A 23439-nucleotide genomic window follows, 5' to 3' on the forward strand; every position below is an offset into this window, starting at 1 on the left:
GATTATAAGAGATACCAGTTTTATGACAAATTTGATATTGCTGACTAAAGTGCTAAAAAGCAGAACTAGCATATGCGGGTCCATTGTCTGTTTTTAGCTCTAAGGGAGGCCCTAGTACCACAGAGGCGGCTAAGCAATGATTGATTACGTGCTTGGTGCTTTTCCCTGTTTGGGGAGTTGCAAAAACAAAGTGGGAGCAGGTATCTATATTAACATGTACCCATCTCTGCTTACCAAATTCCGGGACATGGGTGACATCCATTTACCAGATTTGATTAGGTTTAAGACCCCTAGGATTAACCCCAAACGATTGTACAGGGCAGTGAATTACACACTGAGTGCACTGTTTAACAATTTGACGAGCTTGTTCCTGAGAAATACGTAACTGTTCGCACAGGGCAGCAGCATTTTGATGATGAGGGCTGTCTTGGCTTCCTCTGTCAAACAGCGCGGGGATGTCGGAGACGGATCTCCCCTGAGTACATGAAATACTCGAACCAATTCTTGTGCAGCTTTTAATTTTTCTCCTAATAGGGTCCATTGATCAACCCAGATAGGGGTATCTGTAAGCCAGGTAATTTTAGCTGCTGTATGCTGGGTCGGAGAGATGATCAAGGCTCCTGTTGAAAATTCTGGTAACCTAATCCATGCCTCCCATTTTGAACGGACATTGGGATAGATGAGCGCCTCTCTTGCTGATTCTTTCCTCCCCCCTTTTGGGGGTGAAATCTTTGATTAGAAGTAACAATGGAACTGGGACTTGTTATTAAAACCTCCATCTGCTTTAGCATCTCCCGACCCCATAGGCAAATGTTGCAATACATAAGGTTGAAAATAGCCTGTATTTCCATCTGGATCTTCCCATTGAAGGAGTTGAGCACTCTGCAAGGGTTAAGTAACATGCCCTACACCTTGTCATTCAGAAGCTGTGGGGTTTAAAGGCCAAGCCTGTGGCCAAGTCTAAAAGCAATTGACTGACACATCAGCTCCAGTACCTATAAACCCCTTAAAAAGGCTTCCCATTAACCCTTAGTTCTAACTCAGGCCGACCCTGCGTGACTATTCTTGCCCAGTATACTGCGTCGCTGGACCCAAAGCCTGCTGTACCACGGGCCGACCAGTAAAGGCTGCCCTTCTGGGTAGTAGGGCAGAAGGAGAATTTGTGCTATATTTGTTTCTGGTAAGACCTGAATTATAGTATTAATTGTCTGTGCCATTACTTTAATTTCTCCAGTATAGTCCTGATCTATCACCCCAGGGAGAACTTGAAACCCTTTCAATGTTAAACTGCTCCTCCCTAAAATTAGCCCCATGATGCCTACGGGAAGGGGACCATACACTCCCGTGATAATGGCCTGAGGCCCTATTTCCGGGATTAGTACATATCGGGAGGTAGGATAGAGGTCCATTCCTGCGCTTCCCAGGGTGGTACGGTAAAGGTCTCCGATGGTTGGCTTTGGGACCGAGCCACCTGTAAAGGCTGAAGTGGTGACAAAGATATGACCCCTACTGTTTGGTGGGGCCGGAGCTGGCCCCTCTTGAAGTTTCCCTGCCTATGGGGTATTGAATTATCATTAATATCAGTCTGTGAGTACAATTCATTTACCCAATGCTTTCCTCTCCTGCATTTTGGGCATAGTCCAGGCTGCCTGTTTTCACTTCCCGTAGCCTTTTGACTTCCATTTCTAACATTACAGTCTTTAGCAACATGTCCCAGTTTACCACAGTTAAAGCATCTCCCTTTCTTTCCCTGCAATACCTCCTTTAACGTGGCAGCCAATACCACTCTTTGCACATAGGCTGGTTCAATGTCACTATAAACACGGATAAAATCGTGTACAGTGCCATTCTTCCTGTAGGGATGTAAAGCCTCTTGACATACTCTATTTGCATTTTCGACAGCTAATTGTTTCACGAGTACCATTCCAGCCTCAGGGTCAGTCACCCTGCCCACAGCCTGGAACAAGCAGGCCACAAAATCCTGGTATGGCTCCTCAGGGCCCTGGCTGATCTTAGTTATGTCTAAAGACTTTTCTCTTTTCGTGGCAGTTGCCTCCAGGCTTTGGTGGCACAAATATTTATCTGCTGATACGCTTGCATGGGGTATACTAACTGAGCCTGCAAAGCCCCATGACGTCCAGTGCCCATGAGCATATCAACTGTAATGGGTACCCCATGAGCTTGGTTTCTGTTAGCCTGTTCCGAACTAAGCTCTGCCCAATTAGACTTCCATAGTAAGTAATCTCCAGGTGAGAGACAAGCCTTTGCAACAGTGTTCCAATCACCAGGAGCCATAGCTTCCTCTAATATTGTATCTAGCAACCCCAGCACAAAAGGGAAAGTTGGCCCATACATAGAAGAGGAAGTTTTTAACTCCTTCAAAGTCTTAAAAGGTATAGACTGATGACCACGGAGCATCTGACCTGGATTCTGAGGATCAGGCTACTCAAATATAGGGTATAGACTGAATCCTGAAGTGTCTTCCCCAGCCTGCCTGGCTCATGCAGAGGCCGCTGGAGTCTAGACAGAGACTCCACTCCTGTTTCTGCTTGTTTAGGGGGCGACCGGAGAGGCTTATGAGTAACGGTAAACTTCCCGAATACTTGCATCAGACCCCCATCATCCCAGTCCCGCCGGCGTTGTTCCCTCGCTGCCTCCTCCTCCAATTCGCGTTCATTTTTGAGGGCTCTCCCCCTCAGGCAGTGGAGGTGCCGGAGGTTTAGGTGGAGTCGGAAGCCTCTGGTTACCTTCCACTGTTTGTCTTACATCACCTGCCACATTCATCCACCCCTTTTCAGGAGTGGGCTCTAGGTAGTCCCGAATCAGGGACCACAAACTGAAGGTAGAAATGGGAATTTTCTCTGGACCTTCAGCTATATAGCAATCTCTAAGTTGCTTCCCTACCTTCTCCCATGTTTCTACATTTACCTTTCCTTCCTCAGGAAACCATGGGCAAGTCTTATTTACAGTATTTAACAAATCAAGAAGCTGTTGCTGTCTTACAGAACAGCCTCGCGCTCTGAGCATAGCTTTAAGCATAGATACATATACATTTTTTCTTGTGATCCTGAATTTCCCATGTTTTACACCGAGCTATTTCCAAACCTCGGCTCCTTACCTTACTTTTGCTTTCAGCTTTACTTTTAGTTTTTTACTTTTTCTTTCTGCACGCACCTCACTGGAGCCTCCTTTCACCTGACCACTGCAGTTCCCCCGAACTCAGTCCCTGTTCAGGCGCCAATCCCCTTCCTATGAGAAATGAAATCTAGATTATGCCTTTGTGTTCTTTAAAACAACCACCCAGAATGTCAAGTATTAGGAATCTTCTATCAGTTTGAAAACTTACTAATTTTTTTCATGGAGCCACCTCTAAAGTTAGAGAAAGTATATATTCTGGATTTGTCTTCCCGCAACTTTATCAGTTATTTTCATCTTCTTCAGATGGAGGAAAGTGAAATAAAATTCTATTGTTGTTAATGTTTACTCTGGCCTTTCCCTAAAAGATAGGGAGAACTAGATGTTTTTACATCAGATTTATTTATTTATTTACTAACTACAAGCTGTATTCATGCTCCATATTATTATGGGCATTGGATGAAAAATAGATAATTATTGTTAAAATTATGTTAACTAAGTTACAGTTTATATATTTACCAGAAGAAGGGAAAATTTATATTTAAGATTCATATGTCTGATTATAGAGATAGCCTACTACATATGTTGAGGAGAAAGTGAGGTCCATATTGTGTAAAAAATGATTTACTAGTATTTGAAAAAAATTTCCATGAAGATATCAACTACGTTTTCTTCTTTATTTAATTAGGTGAAGTTCTGAAGAGAACTTGAGTTTACATTATTTTTTCTCACCTTATAAGATCTAATCTTCATATATATATTTCAATGAGGACTATCAGATTAGCTTTTTATATTTTAATTGCATTTTTTCTGGTTATAAAAACAGTACATATTAAGTCTGAGAAGTTGATGATGAATGTAGAAAAGATCATTAAGAAAGTACATATCATATATAATCACATCACTCATAGAATAGTCCCAGATGTGACATATAAATTAATAAATTTTGATGTCCAAGAAAATTGTGTTAACATATAAAATGGCATACCATATAAAGTGAAAATATTATCGCTTTTATTTCAAATAAAGATTTTTTGTGTTCTTATTAGGAGAGAATATTGATATTTTAAATCCAAAGAGATTGAAGAGGAAAAGTAAATGGGTATAACAGGGCCATTGAGTAATAGACCCTCCCTGAAACTAGCTACTTATCTGATTTATAAGTGTAAGGAGCATGCTGACCATTCAGACTACAGTCGTCTTCTGTTATTTGTGCATATGTAGGAGAATAGAAGGCCATTCAAATGAATGGATATTCCAGGAGTTCTCAGAATTGGCTTTGGAGTGTATCTTTGTTTTTACATTTGAATATAGATATAACTAACCTGAAAATTGACTTCAAACAAATGAAGCTATGCCTGGGAAAGCTTGTCTCTGAGGACGTGAGGAGCTCATCTGTTCTTCCGTTCGTACTGGGAATAGGCTAATGATCTGTCTTCCTGATACAGTCCCAGGCCAGGCAGAGCTGCTCCTCTCGAGAAGTTTTCTAGAAATGAGTCGGGGGTGCCCTTGCACAGTCAGGGTTACACAAGGACTGGTACTCAGAGGGGACTTGAACTATCGGCGGACCAAATGCCAACTGAAAATAAACTTGAAAGAAAGACTGTATTTGGCATTTATCCTCCTTCTAAAATGCAGTGAAACCTTCTTAATGGGTAGCACACGGGGATGGAAAAAATAGGCTTTGAATTAACTTTCCATTATCTGATTTTTATTAAAGAGCAATCAGGCAACTGGTTGACCAGGGAATAGCAGTTGCTTTGAATTATGTATTATTTTGAATAGAGAGATATCAGCTGGATGAAATTTTACTGTAATCCACTTTCTTGGGAAGATTAAATAGTGCACATTCTAGATAGATCCTGATGAACATACTTATGTGTAATAGAATATGTATTTCCCCCCAGTGAAGAGGTAAGACAGTACATCATAGGTATAGGGAGCATTTGCTCACTGAGAACTGAAAGGCAGGGTCTGTGAGCACTGGTTGTATCCTCGGAATCTAAGGTGTATGAATATTTGATAGGGAACCTGGGAGTAAGTAGGTGATGGTGGCTTTTAAGTGGAAATCTGCCCATATAGAAGTTACATGGTTATTTCTAGCACCGCCCTTTCCTGGGTCCAGAGCTAGTTTCCAGCATGGCTGCTAGGACAGTGTTTTATAGTCAAGAAGCACGGCGATCAGTCAGTACTACTTTCTGTACCGGTATTTTCTTTAAGCACTGAAAAAAAAACGATGCCATTGGGCTAAATGAAAAACAATATTGCATTTTTGCTGTTTTCATGATTTGGATTCCTGAGCCCTTTCTTGGGGTTTCCTGAAGTAAGCAGCACACACACCAGAGCTCAGTTTACGCAGTCAGTGGAGTCCAGCTGATTGCCCTGCTGACTAAGCTTCGCAGTGCCCAAGGGCTGGCTGGCTGCAGGGCAGCTTGATGAAGTCACTTCTCATCCTCAATGCCCCTAAAGGTGTCATGTGATGGATGTCCCAGGGTAGTAGTGTTCAGGATTTGACGAGTGCCCATCTGCAGGCACATGAGAGCAGAGAGAAGAGAAACAGTCCATTTCATGGTGCTTTAACTGTTAATACCTTCCTTATGGAGTCTTAAACTGTTCTAGTTAGGGGAAAATGACAGGAACTCGTTTAGTGCTGGTTCCTTCTTTTTATTTAAAAAAATCACACAGTACAATTGATCTCTTTGTAAAGTGTACAGTTCTGTGCCTTTTATACAAGTAGAGTCTCAGAGCCCCATCGACACAATCAGGACAGAAGGAGTTCCCTCACTCCCACACACATCTTTGTGCTCCTCTCTAGTCACATTCTCACCTGTCCCCCGGCCCCACTCCCACCCCGGCCCTCACTGATCTGTTCTCCGTCCCTTGTAGTGTTGCCTTCTCAGGAACGTCTTGTAAGTGCCTTCAGACAGGGCGTAACCTCAGACCGCCTTCTTTCTGCAGAATGAATGCCTTTGAGACCCATCCAGGTCATTTCTGTGAATCAGTAGTTTCCTATAGCGTATTGCTGAGTAGTTTCCTATATGGTAGTTTGTTTACCTTAAAGGTAAATAAGGTAAATAATTATCCAATTATTTAGCAACATGTCCCAATAATTGGATTATTTCCAGTTTTTGGAGATTATGGATAGAGCTGCTATAAGCACATATATATATACTAGAGGCCCGGTGCACAAAAATTTGTGCACTCGGGGGGGGGGGGGTCCCTCAGCCTGGCCTGGGCCCTCTCACAGTCTGGGACCCCTCGGGAGATAACGACCTGCCGGCTTAGGCCTGCTCCCGGGTGGCAGAGGGCAGGCCCAATCCCTAGGTGCAGCCCCTGGTCGGGCTCAGAGCAGGGCCGATTGGGGAGTTGGGGTGTCGGCCCGTCATGCACAGAGCAGGGCAGATTGGGAGGTTGTGATGCCACCCTCAGTCACGCTCAGGGTAGGGCCAATTGGGGGGTTGGGGCACCGCCCCCTGTCGCACTCAAGGCAGGGTCAATGGGGAGGTTGCGGCGCCACCCCCGTCATGCACAGAGCAGGGCCGATCAGGGGGTTGGGGTGCCGCCACTCTCACACTCAGGGCAGGGCCGATGGGGAGGTTATGGCTCTACCCCATCACACACAGAGCAGGGCCCATGGGGGGGGGGGGAGCTCCCCCCTATCAGGCACAGAGCAAGGGCTGCTCAGGGGGTTGGCCCCCCCCCCCCCCCCCGTCACACACAGAGCCGCAGGGCGATCAGGGGGTTTGGGCGCTGCCCCCTGTCACGCTGATCCCGGTGCCAGGAGGCATATTACCCTTTTACTATATAGGGTAGAGGCCTGGTGCATGGGTGGGGCTGGCTGGTTTGCCCTGAAGGGTGTCCTGGATCAGGGTGGGGGTCCCCACTGGGGTGCCTGGCCAGTCTGGGTGAGGGGCTGAGGGCTGTTTTCAGGCTGGGAGTGACTGAAGTTCCCAACTGCTCCTTTTTTTCTTTCTTTTTTTTTTTTTTTTTATTCTGGGCCAGCTTTACCTTGAGGCTTGGCTCCAGCTCTTAGGCCTCCGTGGCTGAAAGTAGGTTTCTGGCCTTTGCTTACAATGTTGCGAATCTGCTGGTTGAAGTCCGGCGGTATTTGTTACAGTGTTTCTTAAACTGCTCGCTCAGAGGCCTGCAGCCGCAGGCGGGGAACATTGGTTTCTTCCAACGATCCTCCGTCACTGAGGCAAGCAAGCCTCATGTTAGTTTCAGGCTGCCTGGCTGCCGGCCGCCATCTTGGCTGACAGTTAATTTGCATATCTCGCTGATTAGCCAATGAAAAGGGTAGCGGTCGTACGCCAATTACCATGTTTCTCTTTTATTAGTGTAGATATATAAAAGGCTAATATGCTAAGTGTCTGTCCGACCGGTAGCCATGATGCATACTGACCACCAGGGGGCAGACGCTCAATGCAGAAGCTACCGTGGCACGCACTGGCCATTTACAGAGAAACAGCACCATGGACCTGACACCCACGAAACAACACTGGGCTTCCCCCAAGTGGGACACAGGCCCTGCCGTCACTCCGGAGCAACAGCCCACCAAATTGCAGCCGATGCTGCCGAGACCCCACGGAGCAAAATGTGGCCCACAGCCCAGCCCAGCCCGAAAATGGTGGCTGTGGGCTCCGGGTAATGACATCACGTAGCAACGCCTGGCTTCCTCTCCCTAGCAACAGGCCATCCTATCTAATAAAACAGAAACATGGTAATTGGCGTACGACCGCTACCCTTCCCATTGGCTAATCAGCGAGATATGCAAATGAACTGACAGCCAAGATGGCGGCCGGCAGCCAGACAGCTTGAAACTAACATGAGGCTTGCTTGCTTTAGTGACAGAGGAAGCCTTCCCCGCCTGCGTTCCCGGCCTCTCAGCTGCACTCTAAGCAACTATGTTACAAAAATAGAAGCTAAACAAAACCCCAGGCTTCAGCCAGCAGGACCGCAACATTGTTTCAAATACAGAAGGGTAAACAAAGGCCAGAAACCTGCTTTCAGCAGTGGAAGTCTCATAGCTGGAGCCGAGCCTCAGAGCTAAAGCTGGCCCAGAATGAAAAAAAAAGGAAAAAAGGACAGGTTGGGAGCTTCAGTCACCCGTCAGCCTGAAAACGGCCCTCAGCCCCTCACCCAGGCTGGCCAGGCACCCCAGTGGGGACCCCCACCCTGATCCAGGACACCCTTCAGGGCAAACCAGCTGGCCCTCACCCGTGCACCAGGCTTCTATCCTATATAGTAAAAGGGTAATATGCCTCCCAGCACCGGGATCAGCGGTGCAGCGAGGCCTCCTGGCACCGGGATCAATGTGACAGGGTGCGGCACCCCAACCCCCTGATCCGCCCTGCTCTGTGTGTGACAGGGGGTGGTGCCCCAACTCCCCTATCGGCCCTACTCTGTGAGTGACAGGGGGGAGCTCCTCAACCCCCTGATCAGCCCTGCTCTGTGCGTGACAGGGGGGAGCTCCCCAACCCCCTGATCGACCCTGCTCTGTGCATGACAGGGGACGGCGCCCCAACTCCCCAATCGTCCCTGCTGTGAGCCCGACCAGGGGCTGCACCTAGGGATTGGGCCTGCCCTCTGCCACCCGGGAGGGCGTTATCTCCCGAGGGGTCCCAGACTGCGAGAGGGCACAGGCCGGGCTGAGGGACCCCCTTCCCCCCCGAGTGCACAAATTTTTGTGCACCGGGCCTCTAGTTTAACAATAAATGGCACTGCAGACCTGGTGCCCACAAAGCAACACTCAGCCTCCCCCAAGTGGGACACAGGCCCCACCACCACCCCGGATTGACAGCTCACCAAATTGTAGCCAATGCTGCTGAGACCCCATGGTGTAAAATGTGGCCCACAGCCCAGTCCATCCCGGAACGGTGGCTGTGGGTGCTGGGTAATGACATCATGTAGCAACGCTTGGCTTCCTCTCCCTAGCAACTAGCCTCCTTGGAGTTTATTCAGCTCAGGAACATGACTTACTTTATAGCTAGGTGCAAACATTTTACACTTTAATCAAATGTTTATGAAGCATTTTCCCATGCCTCATCTCATTTGATCCTCACAGAAGTCCTGGTGTAGGTAGATAGGAAACTCGATGGAGTCCTATTTTCTTTTCATTAGCCGGAAAATAGAGATTTAGAAAGCTTAGAAAGTTGACCTGACTGAAAAGTAGTAAGAAATGGTGGACCTTGAAAATGACTTCAGGTTTTCTCATTGCACAGAATATAGTCAAACACTGCTGCAGTTAAATATTTTTCCCTTTGTTCCCCCTGCATGATCTATAACAGAGGTCCTCAAACTTTTTAAACGGGGCCAGTTCACTGTTCCTCAGACCGTTGGAGGGCTGGACTATAGTTTAAAAAAAAAAAACTATGAACAAATTCCTATGCACACTGCACATATCTTATTTTGAAGTAAAAAAACAAAACGGGAACAAATACAATACTTGTATTTGCATGTGGCCCGCAGGCCGTAGTTTGAGGACCCCTGATCTATAATAACAATCTGCTTCATGTTGATATTTACTGCTGTGTTGCTGACAATTACCTGAAAGAGAAGTTGGGGTGCTTCACTGGGCTGGAAAAAGTTTAGCTAAATATGAAGGCAGGTCTAATTAAGCAAATTTATTCTATATCTATAAAAGGCTAACTTGACTCACACATGTGCAATACATATAAAGCTCTCGCTGGCGCCAGTCACAGGAGTGTGTTTCAATCTGTCATTGTAGATTGTGAATTTGGTTAACACTTCTATTATAAAGAAAGGGCAAATAACGATATTAAAATATTTCTTCTAATTAAGTTCCTTTCAGTGTGCACAAATTTGTGCACTGGGCCACTAGTATATATAAAATCATAAGTTTTCATAAACACCTAAGAGTAGGCTGGCTGGTCATATGGTGAGTGCATGCTTATTTTTATAGGAATATGCTAGGCCAGTCTTCAGAGAAGCAATAATATCTAGCATTCTCACCTACAGCGCATGCATTGTCCACTTTCTCTGATCCTTACCAGCATTTCGTATTGTTTGCATTTTTAACTTTATATGTTCTAATATGTGTGGTGCAGGATGTCATCATGGTTGTAATTTGCATTTTCCTAATGGCTCATGATGCTGCATATCTTCATGTATTCATTTTCTATTTTTATGTCGTGTTTGGCAAAACACCTATTCAGTTTTTTTTTACCATTTTAAAGTCAGGTTGTATGTTTTCTTACTGTTAAGTTTTGAGAGCCTTTTATATATTCTACATGCCAATATTTTTTTGCCAAATATATGATTTAAAAATATTTTCTCCCACTCTGTTGCTTGTTTTTTTTTGTTTTGTTTTGTTTTTTACTTTTTCTTAATGGTGTATTTTATAAAGCAGAAGATTTTAATTTTGATAAAGTCTAGTCTATCATTTTTTTTATTTTATAGACTGTACTTCAGTGTTGCATCTAAGAACTCCTTGACAGACCCAGGCCACACAGATTTTCTTTGTTTTCCTCTAAAAGTTTTATGTTTTACACTTAGTTGTGGTCCATTTTGAGCTAATTGTTGTGTAATAGAGTGAGACACAGGTTGAGGCAGGGCCAGGATGAGGGTCAGGTCCAAGAACAAAATTTAAGAAGGTGCCAAAAATCTCAGTAATTAAGATAAATAACATTTAGCAGTGCTGTGCCAAGCTGCATTAAGTCCTGAGACCAAAGAAAAAAATCAGTTTATCTGGTCTTGTCTTTATTTAAAATTTTGATGTTTTGCTCAACACAGATTTTGGGGGTGTGCGGGTGTGGAGTACTAGAGTGGGGGAAATGGTTAACTCACTGCCGCTTCAGTGGTACTGTGAATTCTGGACGAATTCCCCAATCTACCTACTACTGTTTGCTTCTCAGAGCCCTCAAGTAGGCTCTCCATGCCTTTTGTCCAGGTGTTACAACTGCCCTCAGAGGGAGAGACTGTGTGAAATGTGTTTCCTTTGGCTCACCCAGAGCCAGGGGGATTTACAGCAGGGATGGAAAACTTAACAGTGAAATAGTACACATCGCAGCAGGTGTAACTAGGAGGTGTCTCTACCGTTGCTGCACACATGCAGGGACATTCATAGTGTAGGGAGTAGGGTGAGGTCACTGATCCCGGAGTGAGCCTCCTCTCTCACCCTGGAGGTATGTTCTCTTGACATCTGTCCATTGCAGGCAACGCTGCTGGCTGTTGCTTTTAGTGGCTGCCTGGCATCAGGCCTGCTTCGCTCAGTTTTTCAGTGTTATCTTCTTGCCTACCTGAGAACTGCGGCCTACCTCTCCGACATGAAAATCAGGCTTACTGTTGTTGTTTTTTAAATTGTTGACAGTATTACAGATGTCTCCCAATCCCTCCTCTTTACCCCCCTCCCCCCAGCCGCTGTCCCACCCCAGGTCTTCACCACACTATTGTCTGTGTCCACTGGTTATGCTTACTTTAAAATATATGTGTGTGTGTGTGTGTGTGTGTGTGTGTGTGTGTGTGTGTGTGTATTTGATTTTAGGGGGAAGGGCGGGGGGAGAGAGAGAGAGAAACATCAATGATAAGAGAGAATCATTAATTGGCTGCCTCCTGCATGCCCCACACTGGGGACCTAGCCCACAACCTGGGCATTTGCCCTGACCAGGAATCAAACCTTGACCTCCTGGTTCATAGGTCAACGTTCAAGAACTGAGCCATGCTGATCAAGCTGGTTATGCTTACTTTTAACAGAAAATTTTACTTAAAGAGCTTATTCCTGCTTATGAAAGCCCTTACCATCAGACCTGTTTTTCCTTTACTTTTAGCCTCACACTCTTAGAACCCGCATCCTTTACTCTAGTCCTCGTGGACTCAGAGGACAGCTGGTCAACCTCCTCTGTTTCCTTGAGGATTATAAAGTTACTGTTCAGTCTTCTCTTATCTAAAGGAACCACAATTAGTTCTTGGTATTGTCGTTGTTTTTAACATTTCCTTGTGGGATATTTTCTCACCTTCTCTTATCTTTGATGCTCTCTTCTCAACCATTTCTAGATTCTAATGTGGCCAAATTGGAGTAAGAGTCCCCTAGGTGCCATTTGGGTGGTAAGGGCATTCTATTCCCAATGCTTAGCATAACATGTGACACATAGTAGGTATTTGGTGAAAAGGTATTTGTTAATGTTGCTTTACCTCTTGTTTTATTTTATTCTAGTCTTATTGGTGCCTACTGTCATGGCCTATTCCCTATCACCCTTTCTTGTTTCTATTTTTTGTTAATGGATTAAAAAAATTAATTTGGTATTTCAGAGTATAAATGTTTTAGATTTGATGAAAGAAGTGCACGTTTTATTTTGTCTGCTTCTTTAAAACTTGAGATGACCCTTTTTCAGTCTTACTAAAAATAGCCCTGTTTCAAGTTCCATGGAGGAAACAAATTTACTGCGGATGCTTAAAATGCTGGCAATTTAAAACTCGAATAAATATAATTTGTTTGGGTTGTTATAATGTTGATGAATAAGATCTGTGCCCTGGCTCTATTTTGTAGAACACACTCTGCTTTGAAGTAAGGAGATTATTTGTTGGAATTTGTCACTATATTTTATCAAAAGTCTGATCACTGTTCCTCCTTAGAAGGAAGAATTCTCATATACTTATCACTTCATTTCTATTTTCATCTCCAGTCTTTTTAAAAAGAAAAACTTCATAAATTTATGTAAAGCAGTAGACTCTTAACTCAGGTGCAGCTTTTTTGATTCTCTATCAACATTCTCTTTGAAATCCTGTTTGTGTCGGAATCCAGACTCGGAGCCCACAGGGAGATGTCTTCTCCTGTAATCATCTGTTTGACTGTGGCCCTGTTTTGGGAGTTACATGGTAGAAGCACTCCCACTTGATGCCTCAGGCTTCATAAATCACCAAAGGCAGAAGCATTAGGACTGAAGGAGGGCTTGTCCAGTTGAGCAGTTTATCCATTTTCTAGTGTCATTTGATCTTGTAACATCCTATGTTAAAAGGTGTCTACTACTTCTTGGTGCCAGCAGTTTCTTTCTTTCTTTTTTAATATTTTTATTGATTTCAGAGAGGAAGTGAGAGGGAGAGAGACATGGAAACATCAATGATGAGAGAGAATCATTGATCGGTTACCTCCTTCACACCCCCTACTGGGATCGAGCCCTCAATCTGGACATGTGTCCTGACTGGGAATTGAACCACAACCTCCTGGTTCATAAGTCAACGCTCAACCACTGAGCCACACCGGATGGGGGGTTGCCAGCAGTTTCAAAAAAATGTTTTCTGTTTACTGTTTTGCTTTCATTTCTAGTAGAAAAGTCAGCATTTCCCTTTTGGTTAAACAGAAACTTTTTCCCCCTTCTCTGCACACGAGTTTGGTGTTTTACTTAATTGGTATTTGAACTTATCTGTATTTCCTTAAATAGACATAATTGCCATGAACGCCAAAACTGGGTGAAGAATCAGGCGCTAGATAATACAGCCTCGAAGGAGAAACATACTTGACTCCTCTGTAACATATCAAAAAGGAGAGCTTGATTTTGTAGATGTTTGAAGGTGTTCACAATGACACACTGTTTTTTATATGTTGTATAAACATATAACACAGTAATAACTAGTGCCCTCTTGCCTGACCCCAGCTCCATGTTCCGTCCCACTGAGCGATGACCACGAGAAGACTGTATGTCTGGTAGAGTTTTCTGTGACACTTTCCCTCTCCCAACCTGAATCTGATGAATGATCTTCAGTAATAAGTTTCCCAGCTGTTCTAGCAGAGCTCCGGCCAGAGTTCACTGTTATATATAGTGTGGGGAGGAGAGAGGTCTGTAATTAACACATCTCCCCGGAGAGTGGTTTTCCCTCTGTGGAGTGACAGGTAATGCTGTGTCTTGTATGAGGAGGGGTTGTGAGACCCCCAAAGAGCTAAATAAAGGAGTGTGAGTTGTGAAACATCTTTTCCTGTACTCTATTAAGATAAATAGCGCTTTACATATCCTGGATAGCTCATCTTTGAAGATTTAGCTTTTCCTGTATTTTTTTGGTTTTAGAGACTTAATGACTTCCAAGCTCTGATCACATATATTCCTCATCTAGTAGTTAGGGATTGAGTAGTTCTATCCACTTATGCCTTATTTATTCATATACTCAAAGAATTTGTAGTCATTGACTTTATGTCCATCTCTAACTATTGATGAATGAAGAAGGCGAAAGGGCCTGGGTCCCTGTGGATTAGGTTGAGACGGGGGCTGGGTAGTGCTGCCCAAGCTTCTCCACACCCAGTCCCCAGAGTAGATCATACAGGATGTACACAGGTAAGACTGCTCTTTGCTGGCAGGGACTTGCCTGAGGCTCTGGGGCTCCGGGTCTCGGCACACCTGCCCCCCCCACCCCCTCCACCATCCCATCCCCTGTCCATAGTGGGAAGTTCTGCTGGATGCTGCTGGGATGTGCTTCCAGTAGCAATTCTGAGTGGATCCCTCTGGGGAGGGGCCTCTGGGCATGTGCCAATGGGACCCACCACCCATGTCCCTCACCCTGTAGATTCTAGCTTCCAGGCTCGGGTTTGCTTCTTGCTCCCAGACTGTTGTTGATAAGAATAATTACCAGAGTTTCTTCAGCCATAATTTGTACTTTCTTTGACTTTATAAATTCTTTTCCAGGATTGGACCAAACTAAAATTTAGTGTTTTCAATTAGATGAAGAAAATGGTGTTTAATTTTCTTACCCAAGAGACTTTCCATTTTCTCTGAGAACTTTTTCTCGTGATGAAATTCTTTAGGCAAGTTTATTATCAGATGCAGGTGTGATTCATTTAGTGCCAAGGACAACTACCAGATTCCAGATTCCTGCTGCTTTAGTGGTTACCTTAATTTTAGAGCATAAGCTGTAAATGAACTGATTTTAATACATGCATTTCCTATGGGCTCAATGAGAATTAATTTGCTAATTAGATGACAGTTTTTTAAAGGCGTAATCTGTGCATCTGAACCAACATTTCTGGCAGGGGGAGAGCCACGCTTTTCCATGTTTGGTTTCTGTGAAAGTGCTCTGGCCTTGTTGCCTTTTCGAGCCCTCAGTCTTGACCTTCTGTCTGGTTTATCAGAGATTATTGGGGGCAGGGGAGGGGAAGACTGAGAAGATTCCCCTCGAGTAGTGACAGTTGCTACAGGTCTGGTCCTGTGGTGGAAGTTGCTTGGAGTATGAGGAGTGCGGGGAGGAAGACAGGACAGGTGCGAGCCCACTTAGAAGGAGAGCAGAGCAGAGCAAATGTCTGTCTTTGATTTTTCCATTCGAGGGTTGTCTTCGTGGGGCTCAGGTGGGTGCTGAGGAGTCTTGTTTATTAGACTGAAGCTCACGCACAGGTTTGCTTCCTGAACTTCAGAGGGCTGAGGCCCAGCCCCATGGCCTGTGCATGCGGCAAGATAATGCAAGTTTGGGAAGAGCAAGGCTTTGAGAGGACAGGACAAAGCCTGGGAAGGTTGACAGAATTCCCACCTCACTTTTCTCCCCAGCTCAGTATTTTAGTGTGGAAAGCTGTTTTTCTTCCTCTGTGAAAGAAAACCTGTGAAAATCGGAAGACAGTTCTTTCTCCAGTACGTTTCCATTTTCATCTGACTTCTTTTTATTTGTTTTGGACTCAACATCTTGATCTGTGTTCTTCGCCTTGGGGATCAACACACACGTACATGACCATTCCGATGTATTGGGTAGTCCTGAGCATGCCCGTGACTGGGGGCCACCCCTGAACAAAGCCGCAAGACGGGTGGTAGTCTCCCCACAGGCTCCCCACGGACAGGTGCGGGCTCTTCATTTGAAAATCCTGACAACGCTGGTTCTCGCATGGATCCCTGAGTGAGCCCCTCCATTCTTGGACTTACTGACAGAAACAAAACAGGAAAAGCCAGATGCAGCTTGGTTTACAGTGCGGGCCAGCAGCTGGGGAGGATCAGGAAGTGGGGCTTCATCATCAGCATGCCGCAGATAGGGAATCATGAAGGATGCCAGCTTCTCAGCACGGGCTGTGGAGCGGGGCGCTGTTTGGATGCGTGCATTGCAGACGCCTGAGATGTTCCGCAGGCATTGGTTTCTTTTACAGAAACATTTGTGAACCGGGCAGTGGTGGGCTTTTTCCTTTATGATTTTAGTAATACCATCTGCTTTTTAATATAAACTTGCTAAGATTTCTACTTCTGGGTTAGGTCGGTTTGGAAAGGATATAAAACCTCTGACATCCCCTCCTCCCCATCTTCTGAAATAGGACTTTGCATAATTAGGTTGTGTGAGGGAACAAGCATTAGACTTGGAAAAACTTCCCTGCTTCTCCCAGCTGCTCTCTGTACAAGGTCGTGACCTTGGGCAAGTTACCCGCCCTTCGACAAACCTCCGTTTTTTTCTTGTGAAATGGAAATAAGTTTACCAATTTTGTAGTGTTGTGAGGATTCTGTTACTTTAAATAATATAAAATTCCAGATACCTAATAGTTCTCTTCCCACATGTCCTAAAGCGTAAGTTTATTACTCTCATTGGCTTCCTTCTCTCCTTATTTGCTTCCACAATTTCACTTAAAGTAAACCCCAAAACCACAGAAGTAAATTATTTGGAATTTTTCATGGCCTTTCACTTGTGTTCAGGGCTAACTCCGGAATCCCTGTTTGGGCACTTGGACACTGCCGTTCATACGCAGCGTCTCTTCTCCCCTAGCCCACCCTCTTTTCTTGTGGTCTCTGCAGAGAAGAAAGATCTGTGTTGAGCACATTAAAGTCTGGTAACTCCTTCTTGTCATCTTGCTTACGATTTCCAGCTCCAGTTAGCATCTCCTCATGGCTGCCGCAGAGCTAAGTACTTTGGGGACAGATTGGGACTGTTCTGTTCTGTCCTGCCAGTTTATAACACTAAAATGAAAGTAGGCTTTGGTTTAAAAGACAAGACCGAATTTTATGCTAAAGTGAAGTTTAGCTTGGGCAGCTAGGGGAAGCCATTAATGGTCCCCATGTTTTGGTAAGATGAACTACATTAAATTGATAAAGTGCTTTATCAGTTTAGTTAAGCAAATCATGAAAGTAGTTGTGAAATATGCAGACTCATTTCAAAATTGAGTTCTTTGCCCAACAGTGGTCTGCTGCTTTTTGAAGCTCACGGTATAATGTGAAGGCTTTCGCTGTGATCCTTGTAGACCCTTCATGACTCTCTTCTCTGGTCCTTCGATGCTGATGTGTTCTCTTCACCTGCCACATGGCCGGTAGGTCTGACCGTCTGAGTGTGAGCCCCCAGCCACAGAAGCACCTCTTCAGGAACAGAGGCTGGAAGCAGTTGGGTGGGTGGGTGGGTGGTTGATTGAGGGAATGCACTCTTTCAAGTAGTCATAGCTCATCCGTCTTCTGATGGCTCCTCAGGCTTCTAGCAGGCACGTGTCCCGTTGTTGTGAAGTAAAGCCCGGCATGTATGTTTGACAAGTTAGCAGCGTGGCAGCTCTCCTCGCTCCCAGCCTCGCTGCTGTCTCGGGGATTGTTTGGGTTGGCAGATGGCCAGCTCTCTGCTATAAGATGCATTTCCTTGACAGGACAAAGTGCGGGGCCGCATTAGCTGCAAAGTTTCTGAAGGTTAGCTAAACACACACAATAAATATTAATAAACAAAAAAGGCCCACCCAACCTTTGACTTTGAATTCTGTTTCTTCATTCCACGTTCTGGAATCCCTGTAGTACTTGATTAATAACCAGTCTTAGGGTAATTGAGCCTTAAGTATCCTTTGCCTGACTGCTCAGAGCCCCCATTGGCTGCGTTGGGGACTCATTGCCACAGTGGATGGATGGGCTCTGAATGACTGGTTAGTGCAAGGGCGCTTGTTTGCCTGCTCCTTGCTTCCGTGTGAAAAAGAGTGTAAATGTGCTGGCCAGCCCTGTGTGTCTCTGCGAGCTCTGAGGGGGAAGTTGTGAATAAGAGTAGAGGTGCAGCGTCCAAGCTGGGCCTCCCTGGAAAGCAATCAGACATTGGTCATTGGCCTGGGCAGTGGCCTCTCTCTAACATTTACACCCACGGCATGGAGGGAGAGAGTAACAGTAACCTGCTGCCCCTGCACACTGCCTGTTTGGCTGGGTGACTTGGAATTTCCCAGGCCGACATTGTGGATCTTTTACAATTCTGCACCCTGCTCACTTGAAAACATATTTGAAAACCAGTAATCTTAGATGCTTAGTCAGACCTCTGGAGAAACAAGGAAGGGAGATAACTTGAGTACTATATCCTTACGATTGTCCCGGGACTGTTTGTGAGTGGCCGAGATTCGGAAGGCTCTTGACAGCCCCTCTCACTGTCCTCTCTTGCTCTCTGGTTCATGCTCTTTCCTCTTTTTAGGACCACAGTGGGGAGGACCGCCACACTGCGTGTGTGAGATACTTGAGTATAATAAGGGTCTGGAGAAAGAAAATAATTCCTCGTAGGTGGTAATATTTTAACTTAAAAGTCATCTCCAACTTAGCAAAGCGATCCAGTTAGACTTCGGTGAACTGTAACTTTTGATTCATTTCTTCAGCAAAAATTCATTGAGCACCAGATACTTGGCATACATTGCCACACCAAACAGACCAAGATCTCTGCCTATGTGGACATGCGTTCTAGTGCAGAAGGCAGGATAAGCATAACTCACAATGCATTATACATTATGTAAAAAGGTGATGCATGCTGTGAAAAAGAAAGCTCGGAGTAAGGGGAGTCATAGGGTGCAGCGCTCAATAGGGGGGTCTAAGCAAAGACGGAGGAAGGTGAATATTGGCTTGGGTGAACTTATGCTAGACAGGGGCCATGAAGTTATGTTTGTGACTCTTCTCATGTTTCCACGTGCCTGGTCGTGACCACTGGAAATTTCCACTGTTCTCAAATTAGTCTCAGTAGTGGAGCTACTTCGCAGACCCTGAGCTATTGATACATTTAATTCCATATTAACAACCAGGCAGTTTTACTAGGAAAAAAATGTAATTTTATATATGCATGCATTTTAATGTATGTTCCACAAGCCTATGTACAAAACTATGTGCACAACAATGACAACCCTCCCCAAAAAGTCAAGCTCTATGTGATTTTTATGGTTTACGATTTTTCAAGTTTTTCTGTTAATAGTGACTTACTTTAGTAAGTGTGAATATTATATATATATACATATATATATCATATATATACATATATATGATATATATATTAAGTACTTGTAACTGAATTAGATAGATTTATAAAAAATTGTGGAAAGAAAACATAAGCTGTGAAAATCTACCCTTTTAGCTTAAGTTCCCTCATACCAACAGGGAAAACCAGCCATTCTGATGTGATTTTTCTCAATAGAACATCTCAGCCCCCTTCAGTGGTACAGAGCTGAGGCTACTCTTGGGAGGGTGTTGTCAGACATGAACTGGAAGCCTGCAGCCTCCTTACATTTCCTGCCAGCTCCTCAGTCTCAGGGAAGATTGGTAGCCATTGAGCTACATGCATATTTTTTGCCAGGCAGGTGGGATCCAGGATTTTTATAAAAAGGAACTGCAGAGAGTTCCAGATATTCTGTCTTAACAAAAGAGTAGGAGGATTAGGGAGGAGAAATCAAAGATCAAGCCAAGGTAAACCTAGGAGAAGGAAATTCCATTGTTTTCATTTCACTATTAGAATGTAAAATCGCAGCACCTAATGTACCCTTTTTCCTTGGTCCTTGTACATTGCTTGGTGCATAAGTTGTTAATAAATGTTGAATTGAGGTTTCCACTTAGTTCCTGTCCCATCCCAATGAGATCTGCAGGACCTAGCTCATGCTGTTTGTTCCTATCAACTTCTGCTTCATTGTTTCCCCCTTAATCCTATCCCTGCCACCCTTCCCCCGCCCCGGGCCCTCTCACTGCAGACCCTCTCACCTGTACCCTTTCACTGCAGTCCCTCCCACTGCAGTCCCTCCTACCTGTGCCCTCCTACTGCAGTCCCTTCCACCTGTGCCCTCTCACTGCAGTCCCTCCCCTATGTGCCCTCCCACTGCAGTCCCTCCCCCCTGTGCCCTCTTACTGCAGTCCCTCCTACCTGTGCCCTCCCACTGCAGTCCCTCCCACCTGTGCCCCTCTCACTGCAGTCCCTTCCACTTGTGCCCTCTCACTGTAGTCCCTCCCCCCTGTGCCCCTCTCACTGCAGTCCCTCCCCTCTGTGCCCTCTCACTGCAGGCCCTCCCACCTGTGCCCTCTCACTGCAGGCTCTCCCACCTGTGCCCCTTGCACTGCAGTCCCTTCCCCCTGTGCACTTCTCACTGCAGTCCCTCCCACCTATGCCCTCTCACTGCAGTCCCTCCCACCTGTGCCCTCTCACTGCAGTCCCTCCCCCCTGTGCCCCTCTCACTGCAGTCCCTCCCACCTATGCCCTCTCACTGCAGGCTCTCCCACCTGTGCCCTCTCACTGCAGGCTCTCCCACCTGTGCCCTCTCACTGCAGTCCTTCCCACCTGTGCCCTCTCACTGCAGGCCCTCCCACCTATGCCCTCTCACTGCAGGCCCTCCCACCTGTGCCCTCTCACTGCAGACAGAAATTAAAATTAGGTTGTGGGTCTCACTGAGAACTCGAGCTTCTTTCTGACCCAGAGCACCGCTCACTGCCCTCACAGCAGTGGATTCAGGGATCAGAGCTTCCACGGAGTCTCCTCTTAAACAGCTTTTCATTTAGGTTCATGTCAAGTCCGTGTTCTGCGTCTCTGCTTTCCTTCTGCTATTGTCCTCTGGTTTATCTCACAGACAGGGAGGTGTTCTTCAATGCCTGCAAATATGTGTTGTCCCTGAAAAAGCTTTATGAGACTTGGAGCCTTGTGAACCGAAAACAATAACCACCTGGTCCCAGTCTGCTGTCCAGGGACGCACTGTGAGTGTCCAAGCATTAAACTCCGAGCTCTCACTGAGCCAGAGGCAGCAGGACTGAGTTATGTGTTTAGCTTTCCAAGATGCCAGCCTCTCGTGGCGGCGGAGTGGGGAAGCCCAGCGCTGTGGTGTCAGGGCTGTGAGGAGGGAACATCTTCCTTACGTTAATATGTCACACAGATAATAGGTGTTGGAATGGAAATGGACCAGAGGAATACCTTAGGTTTAAAGAAAATGTCCTAGAAGATACAGAGGCAACCACTAGGTTGATAGTCGGATTAGTAAACCAGCCATGGGAGTACCAGCAGGATTCCCCTTCTGTAGCTGATCACCATGCCTCTCCTTTCAGAGTGTGGTCCGCTGCCTGTGGCATCCAAAGCTGAACCAGATCATGGTGGGAACTGGAAACGGGCTGGCGAAAGTCTATTATGACCCCAACAAGAGTCAGAGGTATTCAGCACTGTTGCCTGTTGTAGATGGATGACAACAACTGGGGGGAGGGCCTTTGTTTCACCCGCTTTCATTTATTCCCTCCTTTGATGGGGATCCACCCTTTCAGAAAATGCAGCTGGCACAGAGCAAAGCCTCAGACTTTTAGCATTGTGCTTTAGAGGATTTGGGTATCACCCTTGATCCAGACAGAATTCAAAGTGAAAGTGTCCTGGGGATTTGCAGTTCTTTAGCCGAAATGCTGAGTGCAGGGGGAGGCCGGCCCACTCTACATACCACCCTGGACAGTGGCATTAGCAGTGATGCATGTAGGGGATCAACAGGGCAGCAAGCTGACCACTTACAGGAAATGGGGCCGGCCAGTCTGTTTTGTTCCCTCTCTATCTGGCCTTTTATCAGATAGAAGGGTGGTTCCCTGCCAGCGGAAGGGGAAGCACAAAGACTTCCGCCTTCCAACCCCTGGCTCACCCCAGATGCCCAATGTAAGCACACTAGTGTATTTCAGAGAACTTTGCTAAAGCCCAGTCTGTCCACTCCCATTTTCCTTGGGCACAAAGATGGACATGGATAGACATAGAAAAAGATGGTGCTGCTTTTCTCTGACTGAATGGTTCATTCTGGAGAGTAAGCCTGGTTAGCCAGTATTAAAATTCATGCTGATGTCACTGGAGTCTCCCATAGACCTGCCTTGAGGTCCCACATCCTTTACTAATGTGTATCCATTGGCCATAATTTGGCTCTAAGTGGAAGCAGACAGTCTTGTCTTCTTCAGAGCTTTCTGAACTAGGGTTGGAACCTTTGTCCTAGAAAATAAAGTTACATATTGTGGTAGTTAAGAACAAATAGGTTTTTGTTTTTCCATAAAGAATTTGAAAATGCTAATATAACTTGGATGAGAGGGAGTCCGGTCCACTGGAGAAGACGATGAGCCCCATTTGATAGCGCCCATTTGGAAAGCACTGCCTTCGGGATCTTTAAGAATTGGCTTGTTTGTGTATGCCTCTCCCGAGCGGGATGGCTCGTGCTGCTAAGGAGAAGGGAGGTGTCCTGAGCACACTTTTGGTTCATCCCCCGCATTCTTAGCCCCTTGGCAGCGCTGCCCAGCCAGCTCAGCGCCAAACACTTGTCCTCTTGTATTTGAGATGCTTACAAATGCCACTTGGGGTCTAGACCACCCAGACTGCTTTCACCTGGGACATAAACGAAAATTTGAACCCTCTGACCATTAGGGTGAAAAGGCTGATTAATGTTATTAATATCTCCTGAAGATTTTCATTGTAGGTTATTTCTGTACATTTTTAAACCAGCCTTCTGCTGCCCAGTTACCTCTGCATCCCTTTCTCTCTGTAGTAACCACTGATAGCAGACTTGCTTTCCTTACGGTCGGTCTCTTATCACGGCGGCTTCATCTGTCACATCCCTGAGAAAGTCAAGGGTGTGGTGAGATGGTGCACACAGTGTGTTTCTGAGAGTGTCTGATGCTTTCAACATATGCTTTCTGTTTCTGAGACCAAGTAAAGAAAACACTATGCTTTTACCCTCCCCAGGGGAGCAAAATTATGTGTGGTCAAAACCCAGCGGAAGGCGAAGCAAGCTGAGACTCTGACCCAGGACTACATCATCACCCGTAAGTTGTTAGCTGGTTTCTTCACCATCCATCTCTCCGCTCTAGTGCGGTGCTGATCTCATGGCTCTGGGGGCAGGAGAAGCCCTCCGAGCTCAGGCAGATGCCACCAGTGCTCCCATGCATGTGGACAGGACTGCAGCCGTGGACCAGCTCACCCTGGGCTTCTGTGACTCATCATGGAGACGGAGTCATTTTATGTAACTTTCAACCCCAAACGGAAAAGCCTGTTGGAGCCTAATGCATTACTCTGTAGCAGCCTTTTAAAGAATAACAATCTGTTCTAAGAATAAACAAGAAAGAGTGCTGGTCCTGGAATCAGGGGAGCTGGTGCGTCCAGTTCAATTTTTGACCAGCCATGTGATGCTGGACAACAGTTTTATCAGGGGAG

General features: G+C 45.7%; 1 protein-coding gene across 3 annotated transcripts in view; it reads left to right on the forward strand.

Annotated features, from left to right (window-relative positions):
- WDR70 (WD repeat domain 70) overlaps positions 1 to 23439 on the forward strand; it is a 203020-nt gene that overhangs the window by 163211 nt on the left and 16370 nt on the right. For all 3 annotated transcript variants that reach the window (XR_004967437.1, XR_004967436.1, XM_036308389.1), the window contains 2 exons: positions 21324 to 21424; positions 22972 to 23051. Coding sequence is in view for 1 of the 3 variants with exons in the window: in XM_036308389.1 (XP_036164282.1) it covers positions 21324 to 21424; positions 22972 to 23051 (181 nt within the window). In the remaining 2 variants the exon portion in view is untranslated. The remainder of the gene's footprint in view (positions 1 to 21323; positions 21425 to 22971; positions 23052 to 23439) is intronic.

The sequence above is a fragment of the Myotis myotis genome, unplaced genomic scaffold (genome assembly GCF_014108235.1).
Source record: "Myotis myotis isolate mMyoMyo1 unplaced genomic scaffold, mMyoMyo1.p scaffold_m19_p_5, whole genome shotgun sequence".
Lineage (NCBI taxonomy): Eukaryota > Metazoa > Chordata > Mammalia > Chiroptera > Vespertilionidae > Myotis > Myotis myotis.